Source organism: Rattus rattus, chromosome 13 (assembly GCF_011064425.1).
Source record: "Rattus rattus isolate New Zealand chromosome 13, Rrattus_CSIRO_v1, whole genome shotgun sequence".
NCBI lineage: Eukaryota > Metazoa > Chordata > Mammalia > Rodentia > Muridae > Rattus > Rattus rattus.
The window spans coordinates 609,438-633,212 of record NC_046166.1 but is presented as its reverse complement, the minus strand read 5'-3'; the positions used below and the strand labels follow the sequence as shown (position 1 = coordinate 633,212).

General features: G+C 46.4%; 1 protein-coding gene across 1 annotated transcript in view; it reads left to right on the top strand.

Moving 5' to 3' along the window:
* The window catches only part of Polr3a (RNA polymerase III subunit A), a 43,737-nt gene extending 20,388 nt beyond the window's left edge, over positions 1–23,349 (top strand). The window contains exons 17-31 of the mRNA XM_032918737.1: positions 6,601–6,712; positions 7,566–7,684; positions 8,254–8,391; positions 10,071–10,241; positions 11,541–11,654; positions 14,357–14,443; positions 14,525–14,607; positions 15,676–15,846; positions 16,712–16,805; positions 16,995–17,087; positions 18,230–18,394; positions 18,918–19,082; positions 19,281–19,412; positions 21,104–21,236; positions 22,818–23,349. Of these exons, the coding sequence (XP_032774628.1) occupies positions 6,601–6,712; positions 7,566–7,684; positions 8,254–8,391; positions 10,071–10,241; positions 11,541–11,654; positions 14,357–14,443; positions 14,525–14,607; positions 15,676–15,846; positions 16,712–16,805; positions 16,995–17,087; positions 18,230–18,394; positions 18,918–19,082; positions 19,281–19,412; positions 21,104–21,236; positions 22,818–22,966 (1,926 nt within the window). The 3' untranslated portion in view covers positions 22,967–23,349. The remainder of the gene's footprint in view (positions 1–6,600; positions 6,713–7,565; positions 7,685–8,253; positions 8,392–10,070; positions 10,242–11,540; positions 11,655–14,356; positions 14,444–14,524; positions 14,608–15,675; positions 15,847–16,711; positions 16,806–16,994; positions 17,088–18,229; positions 18,395–18,917; positions 19,083–19,280; positions 19,413–21,103; positions 21,237–22,817) is intronic.
* Positions 23,350–23,775: the final 426 nt, after the last annotated feature.

The following is a 23,775-nucleotide window of genomic DNA, read 5'->3' as shown; positions in this document are numbered from 1 at the left end:
TTCTTTGCTCTTACAAGTTGGAAGCATGCTTGGTGAGAACAGGTAGAGAGACAAGCAGAGTGAGCAGTTCTTCCTCACATGCCGCATGTTGTCGAGCCCACCTCGACCGGCAAGGAAGACGCAACACCGTTGGATCCTTCTCAATCAGCCTTTATTGCAGGACACCTCATTGATGATACGGGGACCCCGAGGAACAAAGGCAGTTGCCTTATATACAAAACAGACTGTGGCTGTAAATTTGTCCACTGGGGATTGGTGGAGTATGAAATAACCTATTTAGCATGAATATCACCCTGGCCTTGTAGATGCTGGGGGCATGCCAACACATGCGCTGTAGGTGTTTACCACAAACGACCACCGGATGTCGGCGCCATCTTTAGCCGCTCCCTACATCTCCCTCTTTTTTGTTTTATTTAAAAATGAACCCATTAGGTGGAGGTAGTGGTCTGAGAGAGGTCAGACATGCCTCACAGAGTGCCCAGCTCGGCCATGGCGAGCCACTCTTGCAGTTAGGACTGCACCCCAATGGCTAGAGATGACTATGTACAACACACCGTTCTGGGCTATACGTGTGTGCTTAAATATTAGGGGAGAAACAGAGCAGAGGGACATAGGACCAGCCCGAATGTTCAAACAGGGCGAGGCCACCTCTGTCTATGACTGGTCTAGATCTGGGTGTCACGTCAATACTTGTCATTGCTCCTGTCTTAGGTCGTTCCTCTCAAAAAACTCGGCCTTACCCGTCACTGGAAATTAACCCTATCGCCACCGGGCTCCTGTCTTAGGTTGGTCCGAGCCTGAGGAAAGTTGCCCGTCTCTGGATACAATGACTTCACATGACAGTGACAAAACATGATCTAGGGCGAACTCTCAATCTCTCAGAGAGGCCAGCCATACACTGGGAGAAGCACCGCTTTCAATGGCCGCCATAGCCTGGTAAACAATCGCTTTGTGTCTGGCATGCTCTCGTTGTAAACGGCAAAAAAGCCATAGACATACTCCACATCCCAAGAGGACAATAGCCCCCCAGGCAAACATGCCAGCCCAATCTTTAAAAAATGAGAAAGCATTAGTGATCCACGAGGTGAAATCTCCAAACGTGATGGGTTCCAATCTAGTGTTGTTAAGGGCAGCAATCTGCATCAGCAATTGTCTTGATAATCGCTCCGCTTTCATGGACCAGTTTCCTTTCAAATAATTCGAGATTTCTTTGCTCTGTTGAGAATACTGAGAAAGGTTAGCTTGCAATGGAGTAACACATAAGCCTCTAAAAGAGGAAACCCAGGACAGCTGTGTCATATGATATAATGCCTCAATTTGTTCTTGAAGCAAATCTATTCGTTGGTTAGCTAATAGAAAGCCAGATGCCAAGTGGGTATTGACTTCTTCTTGTATCTCCAATGCTACTGTGGTTCTTTCTACAATCTGATTGATAGTCTCAGCCGTCTGTATTTGATTAGTCATAGGTTTAGTAGCAGCATGGCGATCCGCAGCAGAGCGGCCATGCGTATCCAAAATTAAGAAATTTAGAGTAAAAAGAGCTAAAGACAACTGTTCTCTTGGTGTTTTGCCATAGGCAATTCCCCCTTTGTGTTTTTGTAAGAGCTCTTTTAAAGTATGATGTGCTCTTTCCACAATTCCTTGACCTTGGGGATTGTATGGCAATCCTGTAGTATGTTTGACCTGCATTGTTTGGCAAAATGCCTGAAAAGACTTTGCAGTGTAGGCAGGTCCGTTGTCTGTCTTGAGACTGTCAGGCTTTCCCCAGGCTGTCCACGCCTCTAAGCAATGACTAATGGCATTACGAGCCTTTTCACCAGTCATCAGAGTGGCATGTATAATGCCAGAACAGGTGTCAACAGAAACATGTGCATATTTTAAATTTCCAAATTGAGATATGTGTGTAACATCCATCTGCCAGAGCTTTAATGGAATCAGGCCACGAGGGTTAATTCCCACCTGAGGAGGGTGGTGAAACTGAACACAATTTTGGCAACGTAATACTACATCACGAGCTGTAGCTCTAGAGATTTTAAATTTTTGCTGAAGAGTGAAAGCAGGAACATGGAACTTTTTGATGAAATTCTCTACAGATCAACTGGGGCTGTATGAAAATAAATTCTCTCAGTACTAGCATCCACCAGAGCGTTATTACTGGCCATGGGACCAGGTAAATTAGTATGAGCTCGAATATGTTGTATGAAAAACTTATTTTTCCTGGCCCAAATTAATTTTTGCAATTCTAAAAGAATTTGACATATAGTACTAGTCGACCTAATTGACCCTGTAATTTTAAGTGAGCGCACAGCATTAACCACATAAGCAGAATCAGAAATTAAATTGAAAGAATCATGAAATCTTTTAAAAACTTCTAACACAATTTTACATTCTGTAATTTGGGGGTGCCTGGCTCCTAGGATAAGAGTTCTATAAAAATATTATCTCAATTTAGACCTGTTTCTCTAGGTTGGCTTATGTCACATATTGTCTAGAATGACTCTATCTAAATTATCAGTTTTATGTCAACTTCTTGTTATAGATGTTATAATTTTTTAACCATATCCAATAACTTAAAGGCCAATAATCTATGACCAAGGCATGTAGAGCATATTTATACATTTAAAACCAGTCAGAAACAAAATTGAAGTGGTTAACACATGTCTTTAATATTTAGACCAAGCACCATTTTTGTTTTTCTAGCTGTGATTTAAAAAGAAGCACCTTGTCATCTGTTAAGTCTAATAACAAATCAGGGATTTTTCTAAGAGAAACAGCCATCAGCTCCCATACCAAGAAGCTGAGGAGCTGTTGGCGCCTTTAAGATCAGCTCCTGCAGATGCTCCGCCCCCAGGCAGCTTCTCCAGCTGACCTAGGCTCCTTGCTGCAGGTACAGGGCTCCAAAGGCCGATTGAAACTGCTTTTTATTCATTTGTTCCCTTTTCAGAAACGAGTTAAGACCAAATCAAGGTGTGAATGACCGGCAGATAAAGTTTTTATCATTTTTTCTTTTGAACATGAAACATAAAACATTTAAACAACGAGAAACAAAAACCACAGACATAAAATGACAGACATGGACAGCTTGGTGCACCGAGGACAGACAATAGACATAAAGGGAAAAAACTAGATGATGTCCCACTGAAAGGACCCAGATATCTTATCTATGGAATTCAGAACCAGAAATAAGCATTTCTCCAATAGGAGCCAGCAGAGAGGCAGGACGTCTCCTGCCTTTCTTCTGTTCCCAGGAGAGCTCTGAAAGTTTTTCTCTTTCTCCAAAGCATCTGTGGAGAGTCTGGGAGGACTGTTTTTCCCAAACCCATTCTCTCTCATGTCTAGGGTGTAAACTATCTCTAATCAGGGTCCAAAGATTAAAACATAACTCTAAAAGAACACATACACAAAAACACTTTACCATTACCTTGTCTCTTTTTTATTACAAGTTTTACTCACGCTAGCCCAAATCATCGAGGCCTTTTCTAGCCCATCTTACCCCAATATGTCCCTATTTTATGGCTCCAGGAGATAAGGGATGCCAAAAGGTTTTATGGCCCCTGGTTCTTGGAACAGAGCTACTAAATCAGGAGAAGGATCGATCTTCAGGTCCGATTTATTTTTATCTCGTCCTGTCGGAGTAAAAGTTGGTCAGAGTTGATGAAGCATCTGTATTTGAAACACATCTGGTTAGGCTTGAGCAGACCGGTTTCCTGGAATGTTCTCTGTTTTAACTTTTACCTTTGGCTGTTGGCAGTTTTTTGGTCCGTGGGGCTTCTCTGTCCCCCAATCTGGGGCATTATGACCATAGGGGCAGGAACTGGCTGCTGTGGGGATAGGATCAAAGGCACTCTCCATGTTAATGATGACTAACGAGAAAAATAACTTAATGTTGGAGACTGACTCCTCTCTTGGAATAAAGCCAACAGATAAGGTAGGCTCCCTTAAAGAACTTCTCTTAATGAGCGCTCTCTTTCTGTGAGCAAAAGTTGAAGGTCAGGCCTTCAACTGGCAGAAATTTCTTTCTTGTTCTTGTTTTCTTTAGAGTCCTCCCCCACCTCACTCTCAGCCTTTTCAGATCATTCCTCCTGTAGCATTTCTAACGCAGCCTGTCCCTTTAAGGTTCCTTGTTCCCAAGCAAAATGTAAATCTCTCCCAGCTTATCTCAGCTGTCTACCTGAGATTCCCAGAGACTGCGAACCAAGGTGCAATAGCATCGCATTCACTAAGAAATCTCTCTATAGTGCTTCTTTTTATCCTAAGCCTTTTTCTTTCAAACAGCTCCTGAAGAGCCAGAAAAATTGGATGAGACTGAGAAGTCTCCATGCTCGCTGCAGCAGCTCTGCAGCTAGTTTCGCTCCCCACTACTGTATGGGCTGGGAGCACAAGCACAGATAAAACACTATGCTTCAAAAATTAACGTTGGCTATCAACCAACACACTGCCACTAGAGCGGGGTCTATAAAATTAAGTTTCCTTTCACTACACCTGCTCCATAGCCGAAGAGAGGCAGGCTCTGGTTAAACTCCCCCAGTCTCCAGGGGTGAGACAATATCTGCCAAGAGCCTCAATTTGAGCGATAACAAAAGCTGTGTTGACTCCATAGGTTTTGACTGACTCTGCTAATTGTTTTATTGTCTTAAAGTCAACAGGTTCATGATGTTGCTGCCCATTTGCATCCAGAAAAACTGGAAAACTCAATCCTAACTCTTTCCACACTTCTGGGCAAAAAGAAGTACCTCTTGCAGACTTCACCATTGTTTTCCTTTGAAAGTTATACGATGGTGCAGGAGGTGCTGTTGGGATAATTGTCTTCTTATTTAAGTCCTTGGCTTGTTTCTGCACAGCATAAGTGTTTGGCCAGTCAGAATGATAAACCTCTTTCTCATAATGAGCTACCTCCTCCTCAAGGTCAGCTAAGTCACTATCACTAAACTCTGAATCACTAGACATTTCCAAGGTCAATGCCTTTAATGAGGGATACATTTTCTATGTTCCTTGATTTTGATTATTATTCCCGCCTTTGTCTGTCCTCTCCTTGATCTTTTCTGCCTTTTCTTTTACCTCTTTTCCTCCTTTTCTTTTCTTTCTTTCCTTCAAAACTTTCTCTCCTTCTGACATACTCTCCTGTTGCTCTGTAAGGATTCTCTGACCTGTCCTAACAGCTTCCTTACACCGTTTATCTTCTAAGCAGGCACGGACCATATGTCAAAGCGGCCTTGTCCCTGGTTTAAGCTTGCCCACTGTAGTCTCCTTATCCAGATCTTTTCCCAGCTTCTCCCATGCTCTCAAAGTGAGCGACCCTGACACTATAAACCACGGGGCACAACGGTTACACTCATCAAGAAAATTTAGCAGGATTTTCTTTTTAATTTTAAGCTTACGCTGACTAAGAAGCTCCTGAAGAGCTGACAGGAGCGGGGTGGAGTGTGAGCTTCCCATGCTTTTACGACCTTATTTACGATCGATTTACGAGCAAGGCGAGCTGGCGAGCTGGCGTGTTTATTTACACACGATCTTGTGGCTCATCAGTGGACTCTTCCCAACAAATGCATTCGTGCCCTGGATGGTGGCAATTCAGACAGAAGCAACACCACAACACAAAAAGAGTATAAGGCAAAAGTGCTAGTCCAACCCACAAAGGATCAAATGGAAAAGACAACATTACCGTGCTCCACAAACCCCTTTTTGCCTCTAAACCAAGGCTATCATTGTCTCTGCTTTTCCAGAGAACTTTATTGTCCTACCAGGGAAGTTTTACAATCCCTTATCCCGGAGCTTTATCGTCCCAATTTCAGGAACTTTACCGTTCCACTTCTAGGAACTCTATTGTCCCAATTCCGGCAATTAACTGCCACCCCTTGGGAACTTACCGACTCCGACCGTCCTGTGGCTGAAAAAGTTCTGGATCCAGACGAGAAAAGATTTTCTCGGGTCCCCGTACGGGCCACCAGTTGTCGCGCCCACCTCGACCGGCAAGGAAGACGCAACACCGTTGGATCCTTCTCAATCAGCCTTTATTGCAGGACACCTCATTGATGATACGGGGACCCCGAGGAACAAAGGCAGTTGCCTTATATACAAAACAGACTGTGGCTGTAAATTTGTCCACTGGGGATTGGTGGAGTATGAAATAACCTATTTAGCATGAATATCACCCTGGCCTTGTAGATGCTGGGGGCATGCCAACACATGCGCTGTAGGTGTTTACCACAAACGACCACTGGATGTCGGCGCCATCTTTAGCCGCTCCCTACAGCATGTGTCTTTACAGGGCCATGTGTGCATACACACAGTGGGATGTCCAGGAGCTGACACATAGACAGCAATACACAAGGCCATGTATACATTCTGCTTCATGAACAATTGGACTTTTTGTTTCAGGATTTTACTATAATTAGCTATTCACACTCTTTCAGAGCTCTCCAGAAGAAAGGCCTCTATGCCACTTGGACTTTTTGATTATCAGAGCTCAGTAAACTTCACTGATTGGAAATTGGACATCATTTGAATTTTCTGTAAATGTCACATTGAAGCTTTGTTTCTGTAGAGCCAGAGCATGACTTCTCACGGACTGCATTTTCTTCCCTGTCCCACTCGCCCCAGGCTCTGATCCTGAAGGAGCTTTCTGTGATCCGGGACCATGCTGGCAGTGCCTGCCTCCGAGAGCTGGACAAGAGCAACAGCCCTCTCACCATGGCCCTGTGTGGTTCCAAAGGTGAGCTAAGCCAACAGGGTTGGATGTTTGTGTGGCCTACCAGGGGCTTGGCTGAAGAATACAGATATTTGGTGCTTGTAACTTTATAGAGGTTCTTCATTTCATTAAGTGCCTGTTTCTAAATCATGGATGACTGAACCTTTGCATTTAGGGCAGTTGAAGTCTTTTGGAGAAACTAGTTGGTAATATGACTGGGTTCCTGAGTTCAAAGGTAATAGATTTAGTGATGTAGCAGTCTTTTTCCTTTTTTTTTGTTTTGTGGTGTTGAATATCAAATCTAGGGCTTTGTGCATCTTAGGCAGGTGCTCTATTACTGACCTGTTGTAGCTCTGTCTCAGATGTGGCAAAATGTAACCGTATTTACTCAGACCTGTAAAAGTATCAGATTTCATAATCTATGCTCAAACTCAGAACCTGGGGCTTCTATTGCTGTAATTTTTGTTTATTATGAAATAGAATTCTAGCTCTCTACCTTGGCTGCCTTTTACCCATTGTCGTACTTCCTGTCCCTGGTGTGCACCTTGGGTTTCCACTCCTCAGTCTTTGCTTCTTACTCTTGCACTCACTTTCAGATTCCTTCTCCCTGTCCTATGTATGCAAACCCCATTCTGGTGACCTGAAAGGTTCCAAAGGGGCTTCCCTCCACCTCACACATGCACATGCCCCTGAGCCCTTTCATTGCCTTCACCTACGTTGCCGTAGCTGTCCTTTGCCACCCGTGGACTCCTAGGTTGTGAGCATAAGGGTTGTGCTGTGTCCCATTCTATTTTATCCCCTGTCCTGCCTGGCTTCTGTTACTGTTCTGCATTTTTACATTTTTCTAGTATAATTTACATTCTGACCTGTGCCCTAGGTTCCTTCATTAACATATCACAGATGATTGCCTGTGTGGGACAGCAAGCCATCAGTGGCTCCCGCGTTCCAGATGGCTTTGAGAACAGATCTTTGCCTCACTTTGAGAAGCATTCAAAGGTAAATGGCAGTGGAGGATTCGGAAGGTTTGTCTAGGTTGTCCTTTAGGAACACAGAGCTGTCAGGGTATAATGCCGCCATTGGTTTTTCCATGGGGTGTTTAATATGATGTGTGGCTGTGGCATTGAGGTCCCCTTCACATCAGTCTTGAAGCATTTGAAGTGCTTGTTAGTGACTGTCGATATGTGAGAGTTTCACCACCATCAATCACAATAGTTCATTTTTAAGGTTTTAGTCCACCTCTTATGTGGAGGTGGGCAGTGCTGGCCCACAGTAAGGACGTCTTGAAGGCAGCAGCTTCCCAGGAATGGGTCTGGCACCTGCCGAGTTCCTTAACACTTTGGGACGGCAGCTCCAACTCACACTTCGCTCTTCTGAAGCACTCACGTGCACTGGCATTCCTGCAGAGACGCCTGTTCACATCGTTTCTACTGCAGGCAAAGCATACAGCATCTACCAGTTCTGGCTGGGTGTGAGAAGCCTCCAGGGAACATTTTCTTATGTGGATGGATTTCACAATTTTGGATCTTGAACTTCATTTGATTTTCTTCTTTCCTACTTCTTTTTAGCTCCCTGCTGCCAAAGGCTTTGTGGCTAACAGCTTTTACTCTGGCTTAACGCCTACTGAGTTTTTCTTCCACACAATGGCTGGTCGGGAGGGTCTGGTGGACACAGCTGTAAAGACTGCTGAAACAGGATACATGCAGGTAAGTGAGGAAGTATCATTAGCTGCAGAGCAGCAGCTCTGTGTGTGTGTGTGTGTGTGTGAGAGAGAGAGAGAGAGAGAGAGAGAGAGAGAGAACATGTGTCTATGTCTGTGTGTTTTTGTTTTTGTTCATGAGCTGTGGTTTACCACCATCTTGGTATTGAAGGGGAACATTTAGACATGTAGGTGCTCCAGAACAAAATAGTAACCCAACTCAGATTGTCCTATGGACCCTGAATGGTAGAGACTCAGTGCCCTAGAGGAAGATGCTCAGCTTATAGCCCAAACTTGTGATTCGCCCTCTCTAGCAGTTTCCTAGCAATGAAGGGTGTGAGGTGACACTGGCCTGGTAGTTACCGAGTAGTTTCTGCCTCCCACTTTGCTACTGTTTGGATCCCATTATTCACTCTTTCCATGGCTCCCGGGAATTACAGCTGAGTAGCAGGACTGAGCTAGAGGATTTTTGCTGCACTTAACGAATGGCTGTCAACCTTGACCCTGTGTGTCTCCTGTAAGGGAGCAGCAGGATTTATTTCCAGATCCTGGTGGAGGTCATTTCCACTCTCCACATATCAGCTCTGTGTGTTACAAGACAGTCCTTGTGTGCTTCTGTTGCTTGGAGCACAGGGCCTCCCAGATGCTAGGCCAGGGCTTTAACTGCTGAGCATAGTGCTAGCCCCACAAAAATTCTCCATGTTTTTTACCGGCACCACTGAATATTGACAGGCCCCATTATTGGGCCACAAACTTGATTCTGGCTTGTTTCCTGTCTCTCCTGGAAATGCAGTCCCTATAGACCAGGATTGATGAACCAGTGAGCCAAACAAAGGTTATGAGGGTAAAATAGAGGCAGAAGACACGTGTTCAAGTCAGAGCCCTGTCTGTGCCATGTTTGGTATCACCTGGTGCTGTAGGTGCTAGGAGTCACCCTTTGCTCCTGAATTTGCCACTTTTCTCGGAAACCCAATGGACTGTAAATGCTTTTCCTATTCCTGCAAGACAAGCCATAACTGAGGGTATGAGCGTATGTAATGTTAATTTCTGGAGCAGTGTGTTAACTCAGAGGCAGTGGTTCTGGCAATGGGAAATTTGTTTTTCTAAGGTACAATGCTGGGTGCTGGTGGAAGGCTCTCCCAAGCAGAGTTGAGAAATGGTTGCTGCTCTTGGTTTAGATTCTTGCCCTGCTTTCTCCTCCTCTGTCCTAAAAACAGAGTTTGCATCGATTCTCTGTCCTGGGTCTACAGGTGTCCTGGCTTGAGTATGTATAGTTTGTACCACAGGGAGCTGAGTGGGAAGGCAAAGCAGTTCAGGAAAGCAGTGTGGGAGTTGTTGGGACTGTCAAGATTTCTGTCATATGGAGACTTAACACAGTGAAGACGAGGTTAGAGCAAGAGCTGCCTCTCACTGCACCTGTGGCTCACTGCTCTCGGGCGTGGGAGGCCCTTTGAGGGAATCTCTGATAAGTGCTGTTGAGGTAACTCCAGTGCTTGTAACCCAGGGCTGGGATAAGGCTTGATGATCAAGTGCTTACTGGTGCTCATGTGGCCCTGGCTTGATCTCTAGCACCAGGAAAAACAAACAAATAAATGACCTGTGACCTTAAAACTTTGAAAGGCGAGTCTGATTGTGTGGTGTGGAGCAGTTTTCAGTGGGCAGCTAAGCTTTCTTCTCTTCCTGTAGAGAAGACTGGTCAAATCCCTGGAAGACCTCTGTTCCCAGTATGATCTGACCGTTCGGAGTTCCACCGGTGACATCATCCAGTTCATCTATGGAGGGGATGGCTTAGATCCTGCCGCCATGGAGGGCAAAGATGAACCACTGGAGTTTAAAAGAGTTCTGGACAACATCAAGGTGAGATACATACAGCACTCTGTTGGGGGCTACAGACTTCTGGGGTGGGGGGCTGTGTCCTGTGCTGGCACTGTTTGTGCTACCACACTTAACGCGTCCCTCTAAGTCACCTCTACCTGAGTATTAGGTTCCTACCCTTCTCTGAGTGACTCTGTTTTCATTTGGGCACCTGTTAGTCCAAATCAGGTACAAATGGAAGAGGCCTGGTTCCTCTCATCTAGTGGAGTGAACTAGAGATGAATTTTATAAAGAGTGGTGTTAGGCAGTAGGCTCTTTTCATAAACTAGAGCCAGGAATATAAGTTGGACAATATTCATCTTGGTTTCAGTTTAGTGCTTTTGACACAGCAATTTTAGTGAGAGGAGGTTGTTCCATTGCGGTGTTTTTTCCAGTTGTTCTAGCAGTTGCAAACTACCAGTTCAGAATGGGTCAAAATCTAGTAAAACTTTGAGGAAACCCCATGTGCTTAAGATGTGTTAAAGTATTTTCCCTCTTGAGATGTTTAATTGGCTGGTTGTCATTTGTAGTCCTGAAGTGGAGGCCAGAGCCTGGATTACGCTGGGAAAGGGCTCTAGCATGAGCCACATCTTTGATCCTTTGTTACTTTTGTTGATTTTCAGGCTAAGTCTTACTTGGCTGCCAACTGAAGCTGAATATATTCTGTAGCTTAGGCAAGCTAGAACTTGTGGGCCACTAGGCCTGATGACAGCAATGTACATTTTCACAAATATAAAATATTCCAGGCAGTACTAATCCCAACATTTTGTAGGCAGAAGCAGGCAAATCTCTGAGTTTGAGGCCAGCCTGGTCTACAGAGCAAGTTCCAGTACAGCCCCGGCTACACAGAGAAATCCTGTCTCACAAAAAACAAAGAACAACAACAAAACCCCTAAGTAGAAATCTGGGCTGTATTTGAGTTGGGAAGCAGTAGATCCATACTTATTAAATGTAACATGGAACTCGTTAAATAATGTGGGGGTTCCTGATGGGATAGTGCATTCCTGTAATCCTTTCACTTGGGAGGGAAGAAGATCAGGAATTAAAGGCCAACTTCCACTGTGTAGTGAGCTTGCGGTCAGCCTAAGCTACACAGGACACTGCCTCAGTCAGACAAAATAGAAGGCAGAGCTTATCCAGTGTTCATTTGCATATGAGATGTCGAGTCCAGAGTTAGCAAAGAAAACCACAGGTTGCTAAGAGCTCACTCTGCAGAATTTTATATCTGGGAAATTTCTCTGCCTAGTCCTCTCCCTTCCCCCTCCCCAGGCACATATAACACCATGTTCTTCTGATACTCAGGCAGTGTATCCATGTCAGAGTGAACGTGCTCTCAGTAAGAATGAGCTCACCTTGACCACTGAGTCCATCATGAAGAAGAACGAGTTCCTGTGCTGCCAAGACAGCTTCCTGCAGGTAGGTTCCGCCTGGTGGGCCTGAAGCCTCTGACTAGTACCTCCCACTTGTTTTATAAAACAGGGTTTTATTGTGGGAAATTTTGTGTCCCAGGCAGTTTCTCTCTATCCAGAATGAAGAATAATGTCTTGTGTTTCACACAAGTGACTCGTGTTAGAAGGAACCTAGAGATCTTGTCTATGTAATCCTTTTGCCAGCCCCGTGTCCATTTCTTCCTTTTTGTCTGCAGCCATTCTGAACGCCTGTCTTCACTGACTGCCATCTGCCTCAGTTACAGCTTCTTTCTCTCACAGATCAGAAACCAATTGAGTGATCTTCTACTTCCTCCTGGGGCCATCACCAGGATGTGCCTTGGCTTGCTTTTTGTTTTTGGCCAGTGAGGACCTGCTCCAGCAGTGTCTCCTCGTCTATAATCATGGCTAGGATCAAAAGCAGAGAGGTCGAGACCCCAACCAGTGCTTGCCTTTGGGATTGAGGCCACAGGCTAGTTTTGTGTCTGCAGCAGGACCAGAGGGAAATCCTGGGGAGACCCCACTCCCTTTAATCCTGTGTGGAGGAAAGGTGAAAGGTCTCTTCAAAGTACCACTTCTGTTGGATTTTACCCCAGACGTCATCTTCCTTTTTTGCTATTTAGAGGTTAGAATGGCAGTTTTGTTTTCCACCTGACTACATTAGCTATCTTCTCTTTGCCCTCAAGGACCTTCCCTGAGAAATAACAGCCATGTGCTGTGTTAGCCTGGCCTACGAGCCAGCAGACGACCTGTTGCCAGCGTACAGCTACACATTTCTGTCCCATTGTAGCAAACACAGGTTCCTCTTCTGGCTGATTCTTACGCCTTTGGCCAGTTTCCATAGGTGGCCTTGTGGCCAGCAGTTTCTTCAGTGAGCACTGGCTCATTTTGTCCACTGTGTCACTCATGTTAAAGACTTGATGATATGACAATGATGAAGCATGTCCCCTCTCCCCAGTCTCTCACAATCTGAGGATCTCAGATGCACTGACAGAACTAAAATTCAGTGCTGAGCTCAGCCCGTTCTACAGTCGAGGCAGGTCTGAGTAGCTGGCCCTGAGCAGAGGCCAGTATGAATGCTTTAGGTGTACCCGGATGAGCGTGAGACTAGCGAGTTGCCTATATGTTGATTTGCCTGCTGAGTGCTGTGTGTGTCTTCCCCTTAGCATGCGTAGACTTTTGGTGCTTGTATAAGGTTGGGCTCTTCAATGTGAATCTATCATTTCTAGAAACTTCACATCCAGTGTGTGTGCCCCCTAGACTTCATTCCTTTCCACAAAGCCCCTGGGAGCGTGTCGCATGGGGAGCCACTGACAGATGTTACTCTAGTGCCTGTAGCCTGTTGTATGGTGTGTGTGTCTGGTTGTGTGTGTGTCTCTGTGTGTGTGTGTGTGTGTGTGTCTGTTTGTCCTCTTTGCCCTCTGCTGTTTGTTCCCCTCGCTGAAAGAGTTGTCACAGCTCCTGGGCCGTTAGATCTCAGCCCTGAGCCAGACCACACATAGCAAGGTGTGAAAGCCACCATGAGCAGGGATTTTATTTTTTGCCCTGAGTGGCACAGAGAGAAGCCTGCCCAGTGCAGTGGCTTCCCACCTTTCCTTTGCAGGTTGTCTTTTGCAGTCACTCAGTATCCCAAACCAGCCGCAGGCGACTGATTAGTCTGGAGAATTTTTCTTTTCTTTTCAACATTACTGCCTTTTCATTTATATTCTGGGTGGTGTGCATACTCTGCCATGGCAAGCATGTGGAAATCAGAGGACAACTCTTCCTCCCATATGGTCTTGGGGACAGAACTCAGGCCATCAGGCTTTGGGACAGGCACTTTACCCCCCACCCCAACCCATCTCACAAACAATGAGATTTTCTGCCACATCAGTCTGTGAGGCATAATTTTAAAAATTATTTTATGTATAGTGTATTTTGCCTGCATGTATGTCTGCACCACTTGCATGCCTGGTGTCCATGGAGGCCAGGAGACAGGGTGTCAAGTCCACTGAGACTAGATACAAATGGTAGTGAGCTTCCATGTGAGTGCTAGAAACCGAACCTGGATGTCCTGGAACAGTAACCAGTGTTTTAACTGCTGAGCATTCTCTCCAGCCCATCCTGAGACTTTAAGTCTTACAATGTAAAAAAGCTCTTTCTAAAATGAAATCGTTTCTATGTAGACGGAAGTCTGAACTGCAGAGTCACCCTCCTTGTCTCTCACCTTCTCAAAAGAATGACTGAGTTGCGTATCCCAGGCAGTTATGAGGCCTGCAGCTCACCACAGGAGAGACAGTGATGTTTAGGGTGACTGCCAATGCTTCCAAAGAGGTCTTCACTGTGGAGTCATGAGGGTTCTGAGCGTGGAATCTTACACCTTGTAGAGTCCCCGAGAGCTATGCCAAGCTCCTTCCTATTGCCATGTGGCTGAGATAAGGGTCCAGGATAACTGATTGGAAAAGGTTGGGTAGTGAGGCCTAACGAACATCTTAAGCAGAGGGCAAGTTTCCCCAGGTAGGAAAGCCCAGTGGGCTCCTTACAAACACAGAGAACCAGCATCTGTGCTGCATCCTGGATGCTGTGTGGTCACCAGTTGCTAAGATGTAGAGTACTGCATCCATTGCTGACTTACGGAGTGGTTTTGCTGTCTAAATCATTGACAATCATTGAAAATCCTACAAATTGGTATGTGTTCCATAATCTTTTCAGGAAATAAAAACATTCATTAAAGGGGTGTCTGAGAAGATTAAGAAAACCAGAGACAAATACGGCATCAATGACAACGGCACAACAGAGGTACTGCCTTCTTAGACTGCTGGGCGCAGAGGTTCACAGACAGAGCGCGTGCTGACCGTGCTCTCGCCTTTGTCCTTCCAGCCTCGTGTGCTGTACCAGTTGGACCGTATTACCCGTACCCAAATAGAGAAGTTTCTGGAGACCTGTAGGGATAAGTACATGAGGTAGGCACGCTCACTGTCCTACACTGCCAGGCGTCCACCCAGGACTCCCATGTCCTGGGTGTTCTCTCTGGGTTCAGGATCCTGGCTGGTCTGGTTTCATCTCCGTTGATGAGGTCAAATACTTTGTCCAAAAACAACATAGGGGAGAAAGGTGATTTTTAGCTCACAGTTCCAGGTAATTATTCATGTGGGGAAGTCAAGGCAAGAACTCACCTAGTTGCATCGCAGTGGCACTCGAGCAGAGGGAAGGGGGGCAGCCATGCTGCCTGCTTGACTCTCAGTCAGGTGGTCACATCACACCCACAGTCAGGAGCAGAGGGAAGGGGGGCAGCCATGCTGCCTGATCGCCTCTGCCTGTGCTGTGGCTTCCTTCATGTTGCACAGTTCAGGTCCCCCACAATGAAGTGATTCTGACCTCTCAGTGTGGGTCTTCCCACCTCAATTAAGGATCTGTACCGTCCTCCTCGGGCATGCCCACAGTCAGTGTAACATAGATTATTCCCTATTGAGGGTCTGTCTTTCCCCATGAGTCTGCGTCAGGTCAGGCTGATGGTATCAGTGAGCAAGCGCACTGACCGACATCACTCCAGGCTTTGGACAGATCTGTGCCTCACATCTATTCTCTCCAGTGGGACCCCAACCTGGATGCTCCTAAACAGGAAAGGACTTGCAAAGAAATGTCCCGAATGTCCTGTACCCATAAGGAAGCTCACAGTGTGTATGGTAGATTCAAGCTCTCTACCAACTTCATTACACAATAAGAGCAAATCACTTCTACTTACTCCACACAGTGGACACCAGCCATGTGTATTTCGTAAGCTAATCACATAGAATTTGATCATATTGTCTGCCCCTCTGACCATCTCACACCATTGATGACACTTGTTCCTCACCTGTGCCAGCCCCTTCCTCTGCCACAAACACTGCCTAGTCCATTGCTCTTTCCACCCTAAACCTGACAGAATGTACATATTTTCCTTTAAAAGGCAGTGACCTGAAGCCCTGTCCAGCACGTTTGATGGCCTTTTCCTTGTTGTGTCAAATCTGCTTCTGCACCTTTTCTCCTAGGGCACAGATGGAGCCAGGCTCTGCAGTGGGTGCACTCTGTGCACAGAGCATTGGTGAGCCGGGCACCCAGATGACCCTGAAGACTTTCCACTTTGCAGGGGTAGCTTCCATGAACATCACCCTGGGTGTGCCTCGGATCAAGGAGATCATCAATGCTTCCAAGGCCATCAGGTAGCTGTGCCCTGGCCTGTTTCTTGGGGACCAGTGGTCCTTGTGCTCATGAACGCCTATGATTTATTAACTGGGAAGTCCTAGTGTCCAGAGGGCAGGTCTACTGTATTGATCATTGTTTGGATTTTTAGAAAGTGGCTCAAATCAAAACTTGTTTAATGTTATGGCCATTCCCTACATGAAATATAGAATATTACTCAAGCTAGCAGTATTGAGGAATAGGTCAGTAGACATTTCATTCCTTTGGTGGCATTGCTCTGTGCTTGAAGTGCTGACTGATTATTCTCCTGCCTGATTTATAGACATTCTTTGTGAGCCCCTAGTGATTCGGACAAGTTTTCAAGAGACCTTGGATTAGAAGAACTAGAGAGACATCATGTTTTTAGGGCTAAAAAATAATTCTGTCTATTTTGTAGTAGAAATAACAACTTAGGAAGAGCTAAAGATAGCAGATCCTGGTGGTAGACCAGCCCCTGTGGACAGCCAGGGAGGTTGGAGGTCTGCTTGCCTCCTGCTGGTCAGGTCTGACCCAAGGTCCCGTGTTGATTGGACACTGTCCCTGTGAGAACAGAAGGTGACAATGGTGGTCAGAGGAGCAGGGGCATTATTATTGCAGAGGGACAGAGGGAGAGGAAATGGTTCCCTGAGGTCAAGAGCTAAGAGGTAGGTTTTCCCACAAGGGAATTTCTTGTCACAGACACTGGGCCCCAGGGTCTCCTGAAACTAGGAGAGTTCTTTATCGTAGGCCTCCCTGAATCGAGCTCTGGTAAAGTCCTCATGGCTAAGTAGCACTCAGACTCAATACAGGATGGCTCTGTGCAGTCCAGGTCCCTTCCTGTGTGCTGATCCTTGCTCCTCCTTGCAGCACTCCAATTATCACAGCACAGCTAGACATGGATGACGATGCAGATTATGCACGCCTGGTGAAGGGCAGGATTGAGAAAACCCTCCTGGGGGAGGTAAGGAATCCCTTTTGATGACAAGAGAATGTGGTCAGACATCCTCCCCTCTCCACAGTGCTGAGGATGTGGCAGAGCGGCTGCTGTGGGGGCTGTGGCTAAGTCCATGTGGCATGTGTGCCTGTGTAGGGTTGAGACGGGGAAGGGGCCCTGAGGATGGAGGTAACCACCTGCTCTTTGCCATGGCAGATCTCAGAGTACATTGAAGAAGTGTTTCTTCCTGATGACTGCTTTATTCTTGTCAAGCTGTCCCTGGAACGGATCCGACTTCTGAGACTGGAGGTGAGTCAGAAGAATGTGGATGTGACGTTCAGCAGACAGAGAAACAGCATAAAGACTTTGTCTGGTGGTTGTTGATGCAGACAACACATGGCCATCACAGTAAATGACTTGGTGGGTGTAATTGATGTTTACTGCTTTACCTTCACATGGGTTAGGATAATTTATTTCTGTCCATCTTCATGTAGTATGGAAGGAGCCTGGGCCAGTTCTGTTGTAGTAACCTATGGATCCTTAGCATAGCACTTGGCTGGTTTGCACTGTTTTCAGTTGTGGGTTAACCTGGCCTCTTTTACTGGTATGTGTGGGGATAGATAGCGGTTAACTGATAACAGCCTTGGTGGGGGTAAGCTGAGGTCAGCTGCTAATTAAGCCTATTTTAGCCTTGAAAAATCTTGAAGCTTTTCTCAAGTTTTCTCATGGTTCCCATTTGACCGTCAGTCCTGTCTTGTTGTATAACTTGTGACTCTGATAACACTCGCTTTATAGGCCTTGATGGAGCTTGGTAGTAGAGTAATTGCCTCCTGTGTATAAACAAGACCCATGTGTTTATCTAGGGATTGGAAAAAATAAGAACTGAAGGATGCATTTGCATCTGGGTATATAGCATGAAACCCACAAACTTTTCAGCCTTTCTGGCCTCTGTTCTCCAGACACCCTAGAGGTTTCTCCATTGCTTATGTTTGCTTTCCTGAGTTGAGCATGAATGTTCAATGAGAAAAATGTTCCTTTTTTTTTTAGTGAAAAAAATCTTCTGTTTATGAATAAAGCACAGGTATTGAACATCGATACACAATATAGCAACATTTGTGGGCTTGAAGAGATGACTGAACAGTTAAGAGTACTCACTGCTCTTCCAGGAGGCAAGAATTCTGCTCCAGCACCCACATAGATTATCTCAAAACCTTCTGTAACTCCATCTCCAAGGGTCTGAACCCCTCCTTTTGTCTTCATGTGTACCTACAAGTAGGTGACATATTTCACACAGGCATACATACACATACACATGAATAAAATTTTATGGCAGAGGAGGTAGCAAAATTGACTCCCCGGACTTCTTAAAGAATCATCCCGTAATTAAGGAAGAAAGCCATTGCTGTGGAAGCCTACAGATGTCTGTTGGTAACGGCCCTGGCACCCTGCAGGTTAATGCTGAGACAGTGCGCTACTCCATCTGCACATCCAAGCTCCGAGTGAAGCCTGGCGATGTGGCGGTTCATGGGGAGGCCGTGGTGTGTGTCACCCCCAGGGAAAACAGCAAGAGCTCCATGTATTATGTGCTGCAGTTTCTAAAAGAGGATCTACCCAAGGTGAGGTAAAGCATCCTCTGTTGGAGAAACAGCCAGGGTGGAGCTGAGGACCAGGTCACTATAAGACCAAGGATGGCACCCCAGCCCTTCATGGCCATACACCCACGGGTTCAGTCTTGCTCTTCTTATTAAGTGTTTCTGGAGGTGTGGGAGTGTGTGGTGTTTGTGGTACTTGGATCTCTCTACCTTTGGGACCTTAGAATCAAACCTGGGGTTTCAGGCTGTGGGGGAGACTTAGAGACTGAGACCTCGGCCTGCTTTTATATTTTATTCTGCGGCTGAAGCTCTGTCCTTTGGTCTTCTTTCTCCTCTCTCTCCAAGCTGATTGTAGGTTGGGCACTGCTGTCCCCTGGACCGTCTTCCCCTACCCCAAACAGTGCATAGCCCCCTGGATCACACACACTGGGGTGGGGATGGCTGAGAATGACGAGTCAGGTTATCACCCATTCCTCTGCCCTGTGTCTGAGGCTCTTGGGTAGGACCAAGGGGTTATTTCATCTTGAACATTTTATGTTGAATGTAGGTGGTGGTACAGGGCATCCCAGAGGTGTCAAGAGCAGTCATCCACATTGACGAGCAGAGTGGGAAGGAGAAGTTCAAGCTTCTAGTAGAAGGTGACAACCTGCGGGCAGTCATGGCCACCCATGGTGTGAAAGGCACGCGAACCACTTCTAATAACACCTATGAGGTACCATCCCCCTTTGGACCCTTGGCCAATACCCAGCACAGTTCCCGATCCTGACATTTACTTTCTCTAACCCCACCAACTGCACAGCATGTGCTGTGGAAATAGAGCAGGGTTTGCTTTGCGCTTGTCAGACACCTGGAGTAGGAGTGGGGTGGATCCTGCATGGGGCTGCCTCTGCTCACTCCATGCTTTTCCTAGGTGGAAAAAACCCTGGGTATTGAGGCTGCGAGGACAACCATCATCAATGAGATCCAGTACACGATGGTCAACCATGGCATGAGCATTGACAGGAGGCACGTGATGCTGCTCTCTGACCTGATGACCTACAAGGTGTGAGACAAGGGAGGCTCCAGCTTGTCAGCGGTCGTGACTCACTACCTGGCAAACAGCCAGAGAGCTATGGCGTGTGAAGCACACTGGTGCGAGGACTAACCTGGACAGGGAGTAAGGTGTCACCACCAAAAAGCATTAAGTGTGGAAATGGGGCCGGGTGTTCTGGTAAATTCCCAGGGTCAGCATTTCAACACAGCCAAGTTTCAAACACTGAAAAGTTTGTGGGTTCAGTGAGTGAACATGGCTTTTTCCATTTCCTCAGTCCAGTTCTATAGCAAAACTGGCCATTACCAAAACTAGGATGCCACGGCCACTTGGAGTGTTGTTCCCTTGTGCTGATTGTTTAGCTGTTTCCAGAGAGTAGGGCTGGGGATGTTGCTCAGTCACAGATTGTCTGCCTACCAAGCATGGGCCTTGTGCTTGAACTCCATCAACACACACACACACACACACACACACACACACACAGGGAGACACAGAGACAGACAGAGACAGAGAGACAGACAGAGATCTGCCCTGAGAGAGACATACAGACAGACAGACAGAGAGAGACAGACAGAGATCTGCCCTGCTCTCAAGTGTGAGTGTGGGGAGCTGCAGTCCATCAGTTTTCATGATAACCCACTACTACAATAAAGGGCTTTTAGGACCCAGACGTATAAGTCAGAGGTGAGGAGCACAGTGATGATAAATATCCCTGATCCCTGGCTTCTGTGACAATAGCGTCCCTAAAGCAGGTATCTCAGGTGCGCCTTCTGGTATTTGAGCGCATGTGCTATTTTACTGTGGCTACCAGACAGGTTTCGTTCCATTTGTGTGTGGTGTATACATGGGTGTGTGTAATCACAAGTGCATTCCTTCATGCATGAAGGTCAGAGTTCAAGTGTGGGTACTGTTCCTCAGACATTGACCTTTGACTTTTAAAGCCTTTTTGTTCTTTTTGGCTTTTCAAGACAGTTTGTCTGTATAGCTCTGGCTGTCATGGACTGGTTTTATAGCCAAGTCCTGGCCTGGAACTCAGATCCACCTGCCTCTGCCTTCTGAGTGCTGGAATTGAAGCCGTGCACTTCCGTGTGATGATTTTTAGGTGTTTTTATTGGCACATGTTAATGGTGCATTGCCTGGGCTTGCACTTTGACCATTTGGTGTGGTTTTGTTGGAGTCACCTCCGTTTGCCTTGTCTTATTGACTCCCTCCTGCTCGTCCCATTCTTCCTCCCAGATCATCCTTGTTTTCATGTCCCCCTTTTTAAAGGCCCAGTGAAACTCACTATGGCTGCTTAGAGGGTCAGGGTGAGGGAGGAGTCCTTTACAAGAGCACGGGCACCTTACCAGTGTCTGTACCACTGGAGAATGTCTGTCACTGACTGTGCCCATGAAAAATGTAAATCCTCACAGAAGGGTTCCTGAAGCCCTCCCTTCCACCCTAAGATGTTGACAGCACCAGTCTTGTGTGTGCTTGGCACCTACATTTACCGGAAATACCTAATTGCAGTATTAGCTTCACAGAAGGAAGACGCTACCTCCACCCCCATCCCCTTTTTTAAAAAAAACTCAGAGGTTGACTCGATTCCTTGAATAGCTGCTTGGCTGCTTTTGGTTTTTCTGTTGTTGGGATATTACCTGTTGCTTTGCTATGAAAATTCTGAGAGTGACTTTATTCCCTTCTGACAATCTCTGCTGACACAGGGTGAAGTACTGGGTATAACCAGGTTTGGCCTGGCCAAGATGAAGGAGAGTGTGTTGATGCTGGCCTCCTTTGAGAAGACAGCTGACCATCTCTTTGATGCTGCCTACTTTGGGCAGAAAGACTCCGTGTGTGGTAGGTTTGGAGTGGATCTGTTGTCTCTAGAACCCAGCTGGGCACCTTGTTCTCCTACTTAGTGTGAACTACTTTCAGTGCAGATAGTTTTTGAGTTCCAAAAGAATATATGGATCCGGGTCTGGGGATTTAGCTCAGTGGTAGGCGCTTGCCTAGGAAGCGCAAGGCCCTGGGTTCGGTCCCCAGCTCCGAAAAAAAGAACCAAAAAAAAAAAAAAAATATATGGATCCTGAGTTGGCCCGCTTGACTAAGCCTACATTGCCCAGGGTTGACAGGCGATGGACAGTGTAAGTACCACAAGGAGGAGAGGAGAGTGGCCTGTGGTCATGCCTCCTGGTGAGACATTGAACATCATTTCAAAAGTCAAGCGCCACAGAGAATGAGGAAAGACACAAGGTGAAGAAAGAGAGAAGAGGGTGGGGGTGGGAATGACTAGAAAGTCAGGCCAGGTGGTGCACATCCCTAATCCCAGGTCAAAAGAGGCAGAGGCAAGCAGAAACCTGTGAGTTCCATGCCAGGCTGCTCTACACAGCCCGGTCGAGGCTACACAGTGAGAGCTTGTCTTAAAAACACCAAAAGGAAGTGAAAAAAAGTGAGGAGGCTTAGCATAGGAGAGGCCCAGGCACAGGCCAGAGTAGAGCTAGATGTGAGGTACTGGGGCCTGGCACCCACCTGATCTAGGAGGCAAGTCTTTGCTTGAGCTCGACAGCACCCGCTTTCTGGTGCATCACTACCACTGACAGCATGCAGTCTTAGTCCACCTTCTGTCCCCCATCCCACTTTGAAATTGCCCCTGCCTCTGTGCCTGTAATACTCTAAACCAACAGTAGCTCTCCCTGTCTATTGGACTTGGATCGGCTCCTTGCCTCTCTGGTTCTATCATTGTCTGTGGCATCAACCTGTATTGCATCTGCCTCTTGCTTGCTTCCTAGAGAATCAGATTCCTATAATGGAGACTGTACTTAGAGCTTTTAAAACCGACTAAAACTGCCCAGTGGTGCTGCACACCAGTGATCCCAAGCACTGTGAAGGCAGAAGCAGAGTTTGAGGCCAGGCTGGTGTACAGTGTGAGTTCCAGGGCTTCCAGGGATAAGCAGAGAAACTGCCTTGAAAAACCGGAAACAAAAGAAGAATGAGTTGAAGTGAAGCCAAGAAGGGGTTCTGCACCCATCCCCTCTAGAAGTCAATGGAAACCTCAGTGTTCTGATCCTGTCACTGGTTCCCAGGGCCCTGCACGTCCAGCTGTTTGTCTTCCTTTCTTCTAGGCACTAGAGTAAGGAAAATAGTGACAAACTCATCATCTACTGATCATGTGTAGGCTGCCTGGTGTCAGAGCTGTTTCCCTAAGACTATCTATCCACTGCTTCTTGACTCTTGTTTTAGAAATGGCTGAGCTGAATTGGTTTCCAGTGACCTGCTAGACTGTGGTAGGCACTGTCCTTCCAGAGACAGGGTCCCGAGCTTTTGTCCTTTGCTACATGGAGGGACTAGGCCTCAAATCTCAAGTTTACAATTCTAACTCAGTACAGTTTTCTCCACTCTGTGAATCCTTTCACTAACTGAGGTTCTGGTTGGTTTCAGGTGTGTCTGAGTGCATCATCATGGGAATCCCAATGAACATTGGAACTGGTCTCTTCAAACTGTTACACAAAGCCAACAGGGACCCAAAACCACCCAGGAGGCCCCTGATATTTGACACACATGAATTCCACATCCCTCTTGTCACATAGTTTGTGGCAAGAGGTTGCCATTCCTGACCGTGGCTCCTTGTCCTATGTACTGCTGAATGGAAGGACTTTGTTTAACTTGGACAGATGTCTACGTGAACTTACACGGTTAGACGAAGCCCATGCCCTCAGCAGGAGCTCCTTGATTGGGACGCTGGGATTCTCTTCACTGAGGGGTGTCGATGCTGCTGCTCAACCTGCTCAAGACCCATGCCACCTCTCTCCGTTTCTACAGAGGGTTGTAAGGTGCCCATGCCTGCCCTGTGAGCTAGGTCTAGACCTAAGAGACTAGGACACAGTCCTGGTTTCCCATCGTTCAATTATGCCAGATTTTCCAATGATGAACTAATGTAAATACATTTTCTTTATTTATTCATTCTGAGGTATTAAGTGTTTGTTGTTATTTTACTTTGAGATAGAGGCTGTAGAAACAACACCATCTTCAAAGCATACTGGGAAAGAACCTAAGAATGTGAGGTCCAGTGTGGGATGGCTAGGCCCTGGTCAGGCCCTGTCCATGTAACTGTAAATTACATGAGAGGGAAGCTGAGTTGCCTAGTAACGTGGGACACTTGGGAGGACTCGGTCGCTTAGACTGGAACATCACTAACAAGAAGAGCAGTGGTTCCCCTAAATTCTCTTGACAGCAGTGTTATTTTATTTACTCAGTCTTTTAACAAATGTGGGCCCATGGGTATACCAAGAAGTATACTAAGATATCCATCATTTATGCAGATGCTTGAAATTGACCCTGTTCTGATCTATGATGGGTTGTAGTGCGGGTTTCAGGTGTGGTTAAATAGCCCACTAAC